Source organism: Colletes gigas, unplaced genomic scaffold, assembly GCF_013123115.1.
Source record: "Colletes gigas isolate AHSC1104 unplaced genomic scaffold, ASM1312311v1 Colletes_gigas_Sc00009, whole genome shotgun sequence".
In the NCBI taxonomy this organism is placed as follows: domain Eukaryota; kingdom Metazoa; phylum Arthropoda; class Insecta; order Hymenoptera; family Colletidae; genus Colletes; species Colletes gigas.
The window spans coordinates 9970290-9984258 of record NW_025106638.1 but is presented as its reverse complement, the minus strand read 5'-3'; the positions used below and the strand labels follow the sequence as shown (position 1 = coordinate 9984258).

Sequence of the window (13969 nt, the reverse complement as noted above, 5' to 3'; positions counted from 1 at the left end):
CATAATTAAACAACAATTGATAATAATGAAGAAATATTCGTAAAAGTTAAATCGTAAAGTTACAGTAAAAAAGTAAGGTTAGGTACATTTTTTGGACAGGTTCACAGATAGAAACAAGTGACTGTCGTTTCTATGTTCATGTTACAGATATAAATGATTGATCTAATTTGACAATGCTAGATTGCCGAACGGGAATTTGTAGAATGCGTATGCATAAAAATCATTTTGTTACGGATAGACTTTGCATGAGTCGTTCAGGTAGACAGTATGAGCCGCAACAATGAGCCGCGGATAATGAAATGCATATCAATAATGTATTGAATTAGACGAATCGAATGACATATAACTCACCCCGATCGATGAACTAGGTTTTGCTAGGAATATACTGTTTCTTTTTATGTTTTTGTTGCATTTCTATATATTTATTTGAGCAGCAGCATCATATAAAACAGAAATAAATATTTCTTTCCCCCAGCAATGTGATAGATGTTGGAGCGTTGGATTCGCATAATTTGGAGCAGCACGAATACATAGATAGATCGCGTACATATTCAAAACGCATAGAAACCGGAGGCGTTAAAGTCCCTGACAGTACGTCTTGCCTACTCAAAGATATACCGGCTCCAGAAAAGATATTAGCAGCCGATCCTATTTCTGTCGGAGATCATGAATTGGTAAATAGAATGAACAGATGTCGATAAGGGTAGTTTTTGGTTACGAGCTCTTTTCGCTACGTTTAGAAGTATTTTATAATTGAGAATAGAAGAAGAAGGAACAAAGAATCAAAAATGGCTCTTGTCGATTTGGTACAAACTTCTTCGCTTAAGCAGTTTAGTAAATAATCATTTAAATTGTATTTATAGATCACCGAAATGCTCAATAAAGCTGTGACAGCGTTAGAGGACGTAAAAGTTGAGCACAAAGAGGACTTGGTAGTTCCTTTCTTATCATGATCTTGCAGTATTTCCTAAGTAGGATCACAGCTACGTCCTGCTTGAGCGAAACCCTAACGCATGATATTGAAAACCATACATCCTTTCGAAATCGATTTTCAGTAAGATAATCTGAAATTACTCGGAACATAAATATCATTTAAGAATTACAACGCAGTGTATCATAGAGTCGAGGTACTATTTCTCCGCAAGGACATGCCAACGACTGAACAGTTTGCATAAAAGATTATTTCGAAATGTTACAAGCTATGATAATTTAAAATGAAAAAACAGTCCCCAGATGGAAAGAACTGAATTTGCTAATGCTTTTTTTTTATAACTTACATGCGATATTGTATAATACTAATCCATTGTTATTGCTCTTCGCTGTGTGTGGTAGGAAACGAGTAACACGAAGGTTATTTTGTAGCTGACAAATGTAATTGTAACATAGGTTTAAAGTTTATCGAGAGATAATTTTTATAAACTGGTGAAAATGTTTTCAGTTTTCGATCAATATTGTACAAAAAATTTCTATCAATTTCTAACGAAATATTCAACATTGATTAGATAACAGTTACAGTAACAGTAAACAGTCAGGGATGGATGAAATATTTCTCATTTATATATTTAAAATTGTATTTTTATTTTGTCTCGAGCAAACATAAACACTTAATTTATTCAGATAAGGATTTGTAACAGTTAGATTCTTATCGATTAACTTTATTATTAATGTTATGTTATTTAATAATGGGCAACGTTCTCGTGCACACTTGGTGTTTATTAAAATTTTGTTATATTTTTCTAAAGCTGTGTTAGTTGTTATATATTTTTCATTCTTCGTTCATTTACGCCCATTGAACTGAAAACGAATCATTAAAAGATCACGTATTATTTTGTGAATAACGAAAAATCAAATAAAAATTGTTATATAAGCAATAAATGGCGACTAGAAGTAATATAAATCGTATTTGTTATGCTATTTAATAGAAGTAACCGGAATTGTAAAAACGAGCTAAATTTGTTGCAAGAGTTGTATAAAAATCTTTAAAAAAATGTCAATGCTTTTGAGCGTATTGTATTCTACAGAAACTAATCGTATTAAAGATTTTATTTCTAACGTACATCTTCTCACATTTATACTTTTCATACGGTATAATTGTGCATCGCTGATAATAGCAGAAATAGTAGAAATTTCATTCGATAAATGTTTAACAAATTAGCATTCGACTAGCTAGCATTTTGAACGGAGTAACGACAGTCGCTTGTTTCCACCTGTGGACTTGTCAAAATATACTTAACCTTACTTTTTTACCGTAACTTTACAAGTTAATAAAAAAATAACGAATTTCCGCGGATAATGAAATGCGTATCAATAATGTATTGAATTAGACGTATAACTCACCACGATCGGTAGAACGGGCCGTTTGCTAGGAATATACCGAAACGAAACAACGATGCGTTAAAGTGCGCGAACGATTATTACAATTAAGTAATGATTAAATCGAAACCGTGTCGCAAGAGTAATTAAAACGCGAGTAGTAACAGTGGATGGATAAACAGGTTAGGAATACGCACCTCGGTCGCGAAACGCCGATACGTCTCGACACGTCTTCCTCTGTTTATTTTCAAAGTACGAATGATGGCCGTCCGCTGTGCTCGGCAACGCTCGTGAGTTAGGGCGGCGGGGTGGGGGAAGCTCCGATGTCACGCGAAGCTCGTATTACGAACCCGAGGTATGCCTCGGACGGAAACCGCGGATAGACTGATTTTAGCAAATTATTTACAACTTTGACTAGCCAATGAAACGCGAATAATTCGTACTCGTATGCATTTACATGGAACTAGTCTGCTACCTGACACGTTCATTCGGTTAGTTTCTCAACTGACCGCCGTCCGTGTGAAGAGGTCGCTAAAATCACCTCGGAATTTTCAGGTCGGTATGGCAGTTGCGACGGTGGCGCCATTGGTAACGTCCGAATTCCGATGTACAAGCGCAACCCTCCGTAGGAGTCGAGGCGGCGGAGAATCGACACTGCGGGACGGCGGGACGTGAAACTCTTTCCGCGAAAGTGTTGGGGTGGATCGGCGCTGTCCATATGGAGGCAAACGAGGCGCCGTGTTAGGCACTTACGGCCTGCACGGACGCCTTGCTGTGTCGCGAAACAAGGTGCATCTCACGACAGATAGATCCTGATCAATCCGGTGAGTGTCGGGGTTAGACCGAATCAAGAGTGCACGGCCCGCTTAAATGGGTCAACCGAAACCCCGGCAACCTGATGTGTGTGCACTACTTTTTACTCTGTGGGATCACTGGGTTGGCCCAGTTTCATCGAGGGCCGTGGTGAAAATACACGCGGCCTTATTTTCGACCAAAAAAACGTTATCGGAAACACGCGTTTACCACCTCGCTCTGTTCGTCGTGGCTGTCGGTCGCCACGGTTTTACCGATCCCCGTTCGAGAAAAGAAATAACGAGATCCTCCCACGGGAATTCCGTTAATTGGCTCGCGGTAGTCGCGGTAGCTTGTCGGAACATGGTCGTCGGTGTTACGGAGGTGAGAGGTCGCGCGGAGCCACGAACGTGGCCTGGTAATGGTCGAACGATTCGTTCACGCGTTCGTTTCGTTCGTGTTGATACATCAGAGACTCGTGAGAAGTCTAACGGGTGCGATCGCGAACACTCGTACGCGACCCTGAATACAATTATCGATTTTCCGAAGAAAATACACGACGGGTGCGTTTTCGATGCATTTGCAACGAATCACGTCGCCCGGGACCAGTCGGCTATTTCTATGCGACCTCCCCCATCGTAGGGAACATAACACGATGGATATAATCGCAATTCTTACGGACACCACGAGGCATTGATCGCATCGTTTAAAAGTTCACTGTTTTCATTCCGTTGTTTGTATTTTTAAAAAAAATTCTGTCTTTATCGGGTTTGTCTTGATTGCATTATCGTAGCTCGGTCGGTTGACATGTGCAAACTCGATAACGTGCATTTCCGTCTCGGTTAAAGGTGGCCGAGTGTTGATTGTATCTGATAAAAATGGCGGCCAGCAAACCACCTGAAATGAATTACACGTGCGAGATTTGCGGCCTGGAAGGCTTCAACGACGAGGAGATGAGATCTCACATGGTGTTCTATCATCTTCAAGGAGCAGCGACTTGTCCATTTTGCGATTTAGGGGAAATATCGCCGACGGAGATGTTGGTACACGTTAACAGTGCTCATCTGGATTACTTGACGCCAAGGTATATATCAGCGTGCATTCAATTTATCGTATGATGTGTTTTGCACCCTTCGAGCGAAGCACAAGGTGTTTAAATAATTTCTACCGCGTGGTAAATGGCGGCAAAGGATATCCATAGATGTCGCTATTTTTGTACGTTACAGATTTGTGATTCTTAAAAAGTAATTTCCTGTAATAACAGTACTTCTCGATCGAATGTACTGAAAGTGCAGTAACGAGTGAAGATTCAAGTATAAAAAAGGAATATTCATTGTGTTTACGTTTCTCGTATTTCTTGTTCGAAGGCTATTGTCAATTAACCCTTCAGAGTCCAAATGTAAGCAATAACGCGGTGTTCGAATGCTGGGTCACTTTAACCCATAAAGAAAATTCAGATACACATGTATATGTTACAGTGAAACACAGAAATCTGGAGAATGTCGACTTTCACCGGTGAATGTCAACATTCACATAGTCGCTTAGTGTATGACCGGAATATTTGCTAAACACCCTCATTTCTGACTTACACCGGTAAATGTTGACATTCACCGTGCACTAATGGTGAGTGTTGAACATGTTGGAGATTTATATTTTCTTCTCCGTAATTCAGTCGCTATAAAACGTCACAAGGGTGACGTAACTTTTTCGCCTCTCTTTCTGAAAGGATCTAACCCAGACCTAACCCAGACCTAACCCAGATCTAACCCAGACCTAACCGAGATCTAATCCAGACCTAACCCAGACCTAACCGAAATCTAATCCAGACCTAACCCAGACCTAACCGAAATCTAATCCAGACCTAACCCAGACCTAACCGAAATCTAATCCAGACCTAACCCAGACCTAACCGAAATCTAATCCAGACCTAACCCAGACCTAACCGAAATCTAATCCAGACCTAACCCAGACCTAACCGAAATCTAATCCAGACCTAACCCAGACCTGACCCAGACCCTAGATTTGGGTTAGGTCTGGGTTAGGTCTGGATTAGATTTCGGTTAGGTCTGGGTTAGGTCTGGATTAGATCTGAGTTAGGTCTGGGTTAGGTCTGGATTAGATTTCGGTTAGGTCTGGGTTAGGTCTGGATTAGATCTGAGTTAGGTCTGGGTTAGGTCTGGGTTAGGTCTGGATTAGATTTGAGTTAGGTCTGGGTTAGGTCTGGATTAGATTTCGGTTAGGTCTGGGTTAGGTCTGGGTTAGGTCTGGATTAGATTTCGGTTAGGTCTGGGTTAGGTCTGGATTAGATCTGAGTTAGGTCTGGGTTAGGTCTGGAATAAGTCTGAATTAAGTCTGGGTTAGGTCTGGGTTAGGTCTGGGTTAGGTCTGGGTTAGAAAAAGATCACGATTTACTGCAGTATCCATTTAGTATAAATTAGGGTATCGGAAAAAAAATTAAGAAAACGTTGCTCGCGTTATCGAAGCTTGCATAAGACTGACAAAGCTGATTGACTCCGAGCAGAAGAAAGGATTTGGCGGGAGAGAGCCAGTCGCTTGTTTTTTGACTCTTCTGTTTTGGACCTCCACCAGAGCATATCTGTGATTGTCGACACACACCGGAGAGGGTCCGAATGTACAACAATGTAATGAAATATTCGATCTTTCACCGACGTATTTGGTATCTGTTGACATTCACCGGTGAAAGTTGACATTCTCCAATTTCGGTCATTCACGGTAACATATACACATTTTGAAGCATGATTTTGTAATAAATTCTGATGCTTAGTGAACAGTAGTAAAAAAAAATATATATAATGTACATAGACACGTGCTTGTATCCACTATGCTTCTGCGCACATTATTAATTATACTCACCAAACTTCTATTTCTCGCTATATCTCTAGCGAATACTGAATGTGTACTGATTCGTTGGTCAGCTGATCGGTTGATCGGATCAAAGAGACCCCGTATTCGAACTGCGAGGGTTAGCGTCAAACGTTTCCTACATTCAAAGAAATTTCTTTTCATTTATCGAACGAAGGATCGAAAAGTGTTGAAAGTGCAGTAACGAGTGAAGATTCAAGTATAAAAAAGAAATATTCTTTGTGTTTACGCTTCTCTTATTTCTTGTTCGAAGGCTATTGTCAATTAACCCTTCAGAGTCCAAATGTAAGCAGTAACGGAGTGAAACGTTTCCTAGATTTAAAGAAATTTCTTTTTATTTACTGCGCGAAGGATTGAAAATCATTGAAAGTCTCGTACACCATACACGTTTCATTGATATGCTAAATATAATCATTCGTAGCTTACTTGACACGAATTTATTATATAAAAGATTATAAATGTCAAGAAACTGAAAAGCAAAATGTGAATCGACTCGTCTCTATGAAAAGTATTGAACCTTTATGTTATTTGAATTTACAAATATTGAATTTTTCAAACGTGTTTTGAATTTAATTTATCTCTTCTGATTATCGTAGTACCCCGGAAAATGACATGATGGCGTTTATCGACGACGATTCATTGGCGGACGATCGTAGACACGATGAATGTCGTGGTCCATCACCATCCATGTCTCTGCGCCCGCCTCTTCTACAAAATGGCTGGAGCAGTTCATCTAGTCTTCGTGTTAAACAACAACAGGAACTACCAAAGTCAGAGCCACAGAATTCTAGTTCTAATGTGAATAATAACAATAATAATAACAACACTGGAAATGTTAATAATGGTATCGAGAAGTTTAATAGAACGTTAATTTCGTAACTTAGAATGGACGAAATGATGAAACATTTTATTTCAGTAATAGAGGGAGCAGCTGGTCATGGTTCTCCGTTGCGTTCAGGCCTAAATCTACAATTACGTTCCCATGCTTCGCCAAAACTTCCAGTGCAAGAGTGCCCTATGTGCCCGTACAGTTCTGACAGTCCGTTGAAGCTAGAAGAACATATCAATAGACAACATTTTGATCTCACTTCGCCGTCCTTTCCGCCTGAATCTCCGCCATCGCGCGATGGTATCTTTAACTGCCCCCTGTGCGTTACATCTTTCCCTAATTCTTCTGATCTTGAGCTACACGTTAACATAGAGCACAAAGATATATTAAGGTAAAAGAAAATTTATCGATACGTTCCTCTAATAACACTGAATTCTGTTACACGTTACATTTTCTTTTCCATACAGCCCTGCGAATGGCGCAGCTTCGCAGTCTGATCTGGCAACTATTGCCAGCGACACTACAGTATGCCCAGTTTGTTTTAGTACTTCGTTCAAGACCAACGATGACTTAACCGCGCACATCGAAGAACATTTCAGCAAAAAGGGTACACTGTCTCCGATAACTCCGGATTTGTCTACCGACAGATTGTTGGCTAAGGATATGGAGAGGCGCGAGAAAGAAGTTAGAAAATTGCGGGAACAACGAGAATTTGAAATGCTCAGAGCGCAGTACGGAATGGACAATCAGGGCAATTTTAGAGAACAGAGCGTCACCAATATGCAGCGGGCTGTGTATTCCGGTGAAATGACCATTGCTGATTATTACGAAAGGCAAAGTGAACTCAGAGTAGCGGAGAGTAGTGGCATAGATGATGGCAGCTCTTGTACACGTGGTAATAATTTCATTTTCGTAAATCGCTCTCCGAGATATTAGAAAGTGCTGTACGTTACCGTTACCAATTTTCTGCAGGTCTCGTTTCCAAGATACGAGCTGTCAGCCAAGCATGTAGTAACGTGTTGAGCACCTGGATGTGCTCCACCGTAGATCATTATGCCACTACTTACGGAGACAAAGGCTGGGGATGCGGTTATAGAAATTTACAAATGTTAATTTCGTCGCTTTTGCAACATACAGGGTACAATGAGTTAGTTTATAAAGCGTGGAGCTCTGGCCTCGGTAGTGGCAGTTCCACAAAAAATCCGCTTCGAAGTTCCATACCGTCGATCTCGAGACTTCAGAAGATGATAGAGTGGGCTTGGGCTCAGGGTTTCGATACTCAAGGAGCGGAGCAGTTAGGTGGGAAATTGGTGAACACTAGAAAATGGATTGGCCCTACGGAAGTAGTCATACTGTTGTCTAGTCTGAGAATAAAGTACGTTCTACAATTTTCACGCTTCTTTCTCGCAATCGTATACGTAATTTTAATTGTCTTATAGATGTCAGTTGGTAGACTTTTATAGGCCAACCAATCCCGACGGCGGACACCCCGAAATGTTTAATTGGGTTTTACAATATTTTCAACGATGCGACGATTTCAAGCCACCCCTTTATCTACAGCATCAAGGTATATATTAATATATAATACATGTTATATATATATGTTACCGTGAATGACCGAAATTGGAGAATGTCAACTTTCACCGGTGAATGTCAACAGATACGAAATACGTCGGTGAAAGATCGAATATTTCATTACATTGTTGTAAATTCGGACCCTCTCCGGTGTGTGTCGACAATCACAGATATGCTCTGCTGGAGGTCCAAAACAGAAGAGTCAAAAAACAAGCGACTGGCTCTCTCCCGCCAAATCCTTTGTTCTGCTCGGTGTCAATCAGCTTTGTCAGTCTTATGCAAGCTTTGATAACGCGAGCAACGTTTTCTTAATTTTTTTTCCGATACCCTAATTTATACTAAATGGATACTGCAGTAAATCGTGATCTTTTTCTAACCCAGACCTAACCCAGACTTAACCCCCGTTATCAGCGATAAATTGGTCTGGGTTAGGTCTGGAATAAGTCTGGGTTAGGTCTGGGTTAGGTCTGAATTAAGTCTGGGTTAGGTCTGGGTTAGGTCTGAATTAAGTCTGGGTTAGGTCTGAATTAAGTCTGGGTTAGGTCTGAATTAAGTCTGGGTTAGGTCTGAATTAAGTCTGGGTTAGGTCTGGGTTAGGTCTGAATTAAGTCTGGGTTAGGTCTGAGTTAGGTCTGAATTAAGTCTGGGTTAGGTCTGAATTAAGTCTGGGTTAGGTCTGGGTTAGGTCTGGGTTAGGTCTGAATTAAGTCTGGGTTAGGTCTGGGTTAGGTCTGAATTAAGTCTGGGTTAGGTCTGAGTTAGGTCTGAATTAAGTCTGGGTTAGGTCTGGGTTAGGTCTGAATTAAGTCTGGGTTAGGTCTGGGTTAGGTCTGAATTAAGTCTGGGTTAGGTCTGGGTTAGGTCTGCATTAAGTCTGGGTTAGGTCTGAATTAAGTCTGGGTTAGGTCTGGGTTAGGTCTGGAAGAAAAATTAGATTTTCTAATTAGCAAACTCGTCTTTTTAAGAGTAAATTAAGACCTAACCCAGACATAATTCAGACTTATTCCAGACCTAACCCAGATTTAATTCAGACCTAACCCAGACCTAACCCTGACTTAATTCAGACCTAACCCAGACCTAACCCAGACTTAATTCAGACCTAACCCAGACCTAACTCAGATCTAATCCAGACCTAACCCAGACCTAACTCAAATCTAATCCAGACCTAACTCAGATCTAATCCAGACCTAACCCAGACCTAACTCAGATCTAATCCAGACCTAACTCAAATCTAATCCAGACCTAACCCAGACCTAACTCAAATATAATCCAGACCTAACTCAAATCTAATCCAGACCTAACCCAGACCTAACTCAGATCTAATCCAGACCTAACCCAGACCTAATTCAGATCTAATCCAGACCTAACTCAAATCTAATCCAGACCTAACCCAGACCTAACTCAAATCTAATCCAGACCTAACCCAGATCTAACTCAGATCTAATCCAGACCTAACCCAGACCTAACTCAGATCTAATCCAGACCTAACCCAGACTTAACTCAAATCTAATCCAGACCTAACCCAGACCTAACTCAGATCTAATCCAGACCTAACCCAGACCTAATTCAGATCTAATCCAGACCTAACTCAAATCTAATCCAGACCTAACCCAGACCTAACTCAAATCTAATCCAGACCTAACCCAGATCTAACTCAGATCTAATCCAGACCTAACCCAGACCTAACTCAAATCTAATTCAGACCTAACCCAGACCTAACTCAGATCTAATCCAGACCTAACCCAGACCTAACTCAAATCTAATCCAGACCTAACTCAGATCTAATCCAGACCTAACCCAGACCTAACTCAGATCTAATCCAGACCTAACCCAAATCTAGGGTCTGTGTTAGGTCTGGATTAGATCTCGGTTACGTCTGGGTTAGATCTGAGTTAGATCTCGGTTAGATCTGAGTTAGATCTGAGTTAGGTCTGGGTTAGATCCTTTCAGAAAGAGAGGCGAAAAAGTTACGTCACCCTTGTGACGTTTTATAGCGACTGAATTACGGGGAAGAAAATATAAATCTCCAACATGTTCAACACTCACCATTAGTGCACGGTGAATGTCAACATTTACCGGTGTAAGTCAGAAATAAGGGTGTTTAGCAAATATTTCGGACATAAGCGACTATGTGAATGTTGACATTCACCGGTGAAAGTCGACATTCTCCAGATTTCGGTGTTTCACTGTAACATATAATATTAAATTCTACTGTTATTTGCAGGTCATAGTAGAACAATAATAGGAGTAGAACAATTGAGAGATGGTTCGATAACTATGTTAGTACTTGATCCGAGTCATAGTCCAGCACAAATGGCACAATTTAATAGCACAAGTAGTGCACTCGGGGCGATGCGTTTGGTACGAAAATCGATCGCAGCGATGAAGGCGAGGCAGTATCAAGTTGTTGCTGTCACCGGTATCATGGAAACCGAATTAGAGTATCAAGTAAGAAACTTTTGCACGTTTCTTATTTATTAACCGAACGCGCACAAAGACTTTACAATCGAAACTTGGACGTTTTTCAGCAAAGCAAAGTATTACGTTTGATACGTGTACCCCAAGATAGGTGAGATTTGCTGACCCAAAACGGAGTAAAATCTTGTGGAAAGACGATAGACTGCCTCAAACCGATTTTGTCAGTATCCTTAAAGTTACCTGACCGCAATGTTCTAGGTTTTATCATTAGGAGATTTGCTCCGCCGTAGTAGTTGCAGAAATATTATTTAACAATATATTCTTGCATCTTTTGGCCGTCAGAGATCGACCGGCCCTTCGAATCGTGTGTATCCTAAGCCTGCGTCGCGGTTTAACATTTTGGAGCTGAAATTTATAAAAAAAAAAAAAAAGTCACAAAAGTTGTAATTTTTAACACTTTACCGACCGGTAAGCGTTGGTCGGTAAAAAAAGTTGATTAATACGCTGTCGGTCGGTAATGTGTTAAAAAAGTGTCTATGTGTCGCGCGTATTGATTTTAAATCAATAATCAGCTCTCGAAATACTATATTACGATGTGTGCTTGGGAATGAAAGTTACAGAGACGAAGGATCCAATGAATAGAACTTAATTAAATCGCCATTTCTTGTCCACGATGTTCTGCTCAATTTTCGTCGCACCGAACAGGCTGTGCTAATTTTTAGTCGACCAATCGTCCTAAGCCCGGGTCGGTTGCATCAGCGAAAAACGCCATGGCAGAGGTTGTAAATCAAGACACTTTCGTAGCCGTGATGCTGTTATCGATTTAACGCTAATCAATCACCGATTACAAATATTTTTGAAGGCACTCCCATACAGAACAAAAAAAGAAATATGCAACATCGTTTGCGCTTACTTTGTCTCACCCTGTACTCCAAATTTTTAATAAACTTTGTTGTCAAAATGTCGTCAATTTTTAGTAAATAAAATTACCAATAATAACGATAAAATTTTGTATACAATTACATCGGTTATATTTTCGTTTATTGTTTATTTACATAATCTTTTTTGGAGTGTCTACAAGAATGAACGATGCATTCCCATATATTCTATATACGTATACACATACACACACTTGCGCACTCTTTGTTACATTATATTTCACTCACTCGTATATAAAGTACAACTACTTTCATACTAATTAAAAATATTCTATTTAATTATTCGATTAATTTAAGGCTACTCGTACGTTAGCTTGTAAGTTCAATGCAACGCTGTGACCGAAAGGAAGAGAATTATGTAAACTACCAGTCCATTTACTTGTTATTTATATTATACACTTCGAAAGCGTTACGTAATTTAGCAAATTATTATTATTAAGATGTATTTGTTATAGTCGAAGGTATTCGGGATTGTTTGAAAAAAAAAAATTTGACGTTTATTACGGGGGATGTATCATTGTTTTATAGCTTTTATAACTTTGCGCGCCCGAATCGGATGAAAAATTGTATTTCTGCTCGTTAGGACCGGACGCAATAATTACGACCGACAGCGATTATATTAAGATTATTTGTTACTTGTATTGAATATTTGCTGTACGCGAATTAAGGATATGTTTGATCGTTTCGGAGTGTTCGGGTTAATTAAGCTGTGGAATTGTTACGCAAGTGTAAAAAGAACTTCGTATTAACCACACATCAAATGAAAATATATGCTTTGTTAGAATTCCCAATTGATTGTTTCGTGCTACGCGCATCATATATATTATCATCGAATTAAACATTTATTTTTGTACGCTACATGTTCATACGGGACATTTTAAAATTAATAATACGTTCTACACGAATCGAGTAACTTTCAAATTTACAGAAACACATAACCTATTTGTTTAATTTCTGTATAAATTAACGTAGTAAATATAATTGAAATGCCATCGTAAATCATTACAATTTGAACGTTTATTAAGATATTGTTCACATTTATATATTAAATCCTAATGTTCGCATACAAGCTTTATGTGCTTCTATTAAATGACGGCAGTTCTCTTCGCCTTTAGTGATAATGCTGAAAAATTAAATGTTTGATACAATTAGGTTTTTGCAGAAGAGGTTATGTATTAAAATATATGAGAATCGATCGAATCAACAATGTACGTATTTGATTTTTGATAGAATTTCGCTGCAAAGTTTGTTTTAACTGTTACCATCGCGTGTCATGAATTGTTATCATTCCAAAGTATTTTATAGAAAATACGTACCACTCGTCCCTTATTTTTTTCGTTTCCGGACAAGCACAGCAAGGTTTCAGAGGTTTCTCATTTTTTTGTTCTGTCGTTGATTCTAGACTTAATGCGCTTGGTTTATCGTTCGCGATACCCATTATTACTGTATGAGAATTAAAATTGTCAGAAATTGCGTAATAATACCATGAAAGTCTCACATGTGCCACAGATATCGTTGGTTGTCGCGAGCGCCGCCAAGTGGCGAATTTTCGCGAAATTCAAAATGCCGGTAATGTCTATGTTACCGTGAATGACCGAAATTGGAGAATGTCAACTTTCACCGGTGAATGTCAACAGATACGAAATAAGGTCGGTGAAAGATCGAATATTTCATTACATTGTTGTAAATTGGGACCCTCTCCGGTGTGTGTCGACAATCACAGATATGCTCTGCTGGAGGTCCAAAACAGAAGAGTCAAAAAACAAGCGACTGGCACTCTCCCGCCAAATCCTTTGTTCTGCTCGGTGTCAATCAGCTTTGTCAGTCTTATGCAAGCTTTGATAACGCGAGCAACGATTTCTTAATTTTTTTTCCGATACCCTAATTTATACTAAATGGATACTGCAGTAAATCGTGATCTTTTTCTAACCCAGACCTAACCCAGACTTAATTCAGACTTATTCCAGACCTAACCCAGACCTAACCCCCGTTATCAGCGATGAATTGGTCTGGGTTAGGTCTGGGTTAGGTCTGAATTAAGTCTGGGTTAGGTCTGGGTTAGGTCTGAATTAAGTCTGGGTTAGATCTGGGTTAGGTCTGAATTAAGTCTGGGTTAGGTCTGGGTTAGGTCTGAATTAAGTCTGGGTTAGGTCTGGGTTAGGTCTGAATTAAGTCTGGGTTAGGTCTGGGTTAGGTCTGGGTTAGGTCTGAATTAAGTCTG

General features: G+C 39.7%; 2 protein-coding genes across 3 annotated transcripts; both read left to right on the top strand.

Moving 5' to 3' along the window:
- Window positions 1-475: 475 nt before the first annotated feature.
- On the top strand, window positions 476-1376 carry LOC122397472 (ragulator complex protein LAMTOR1-like; the record flags this gene model as incomplete). Its single annotated transcript, XM_043396626.1, has 2 exons — window positions 476-674; window positions 864-1376. Coding segments are annotated over 2 exons (289 nt in total), but the record flags the coding sequence as incomplete, so codon positions are not given.
- A 1582-nt stretch (window positions 1377-2958) lies between these two features.
- Window positions 2959-12769, top strand: LOC122397121 (zinc finger-containing ubiquitin peptidase 1-like). 2 transcript variants are annotated; one of them, XM_043396020.1, is made up of 9 exons: window positions 2959-3137; window positions 3954-4189; window positions 6585-6832; window positions 6905-7208; window positions 7285-7712; window positions 7790-8192; window positions 8257-8384; window positions 10617-10840; window positions 10921-12769. In XM_043396020.1, exons 2-9 carry the CDS (start codon window positions 3984-3986, stop codon window positions 10963-10965), a joined length of 1986 nt encoding a protein of 661 aa, XP_043251955.1. In that variant the 5' UTR covers window positions 2959-3137; window positions 3954-3983; the 3' UTR covers window positions 10966-12769. The 2 variants fall into 2 exon arrangements, with proteins under 2 accessions (XP_043251955.1, XP_043251957.1); XM_043396022.1 differs by lacking the exons at window positions 2959-3137; window positions 3954-4189 and adding an exon at window positions 6453-6496.
- The last annotated feature ends 1200 nt before the right edge of the window (window positions 12770-13969 follow it).

Coding starts and splice junctions, on each gene's coding strand:
- LOC122397121 (XM_043396020.1), top strand. CDS start 3,984: ATGGCGGCCAGCAAACCACCTGAAATGAATTACACGTGCGAGATTTGC. Junction 7,209..7,284: donor GAGCACAAAGATATATTAAG/GTAAAAGAAAAT, acceptor TTTTCCATACAG/CCCTGCGAATGGCGCAGCTT. Junction 8,193..8,256: donor TTGTCTAGTCTGAGAATAAA/GTACGTTCTACA, acceptor ATTGTCTTATAG/ATGTCAGTTGGTAGACTTTT.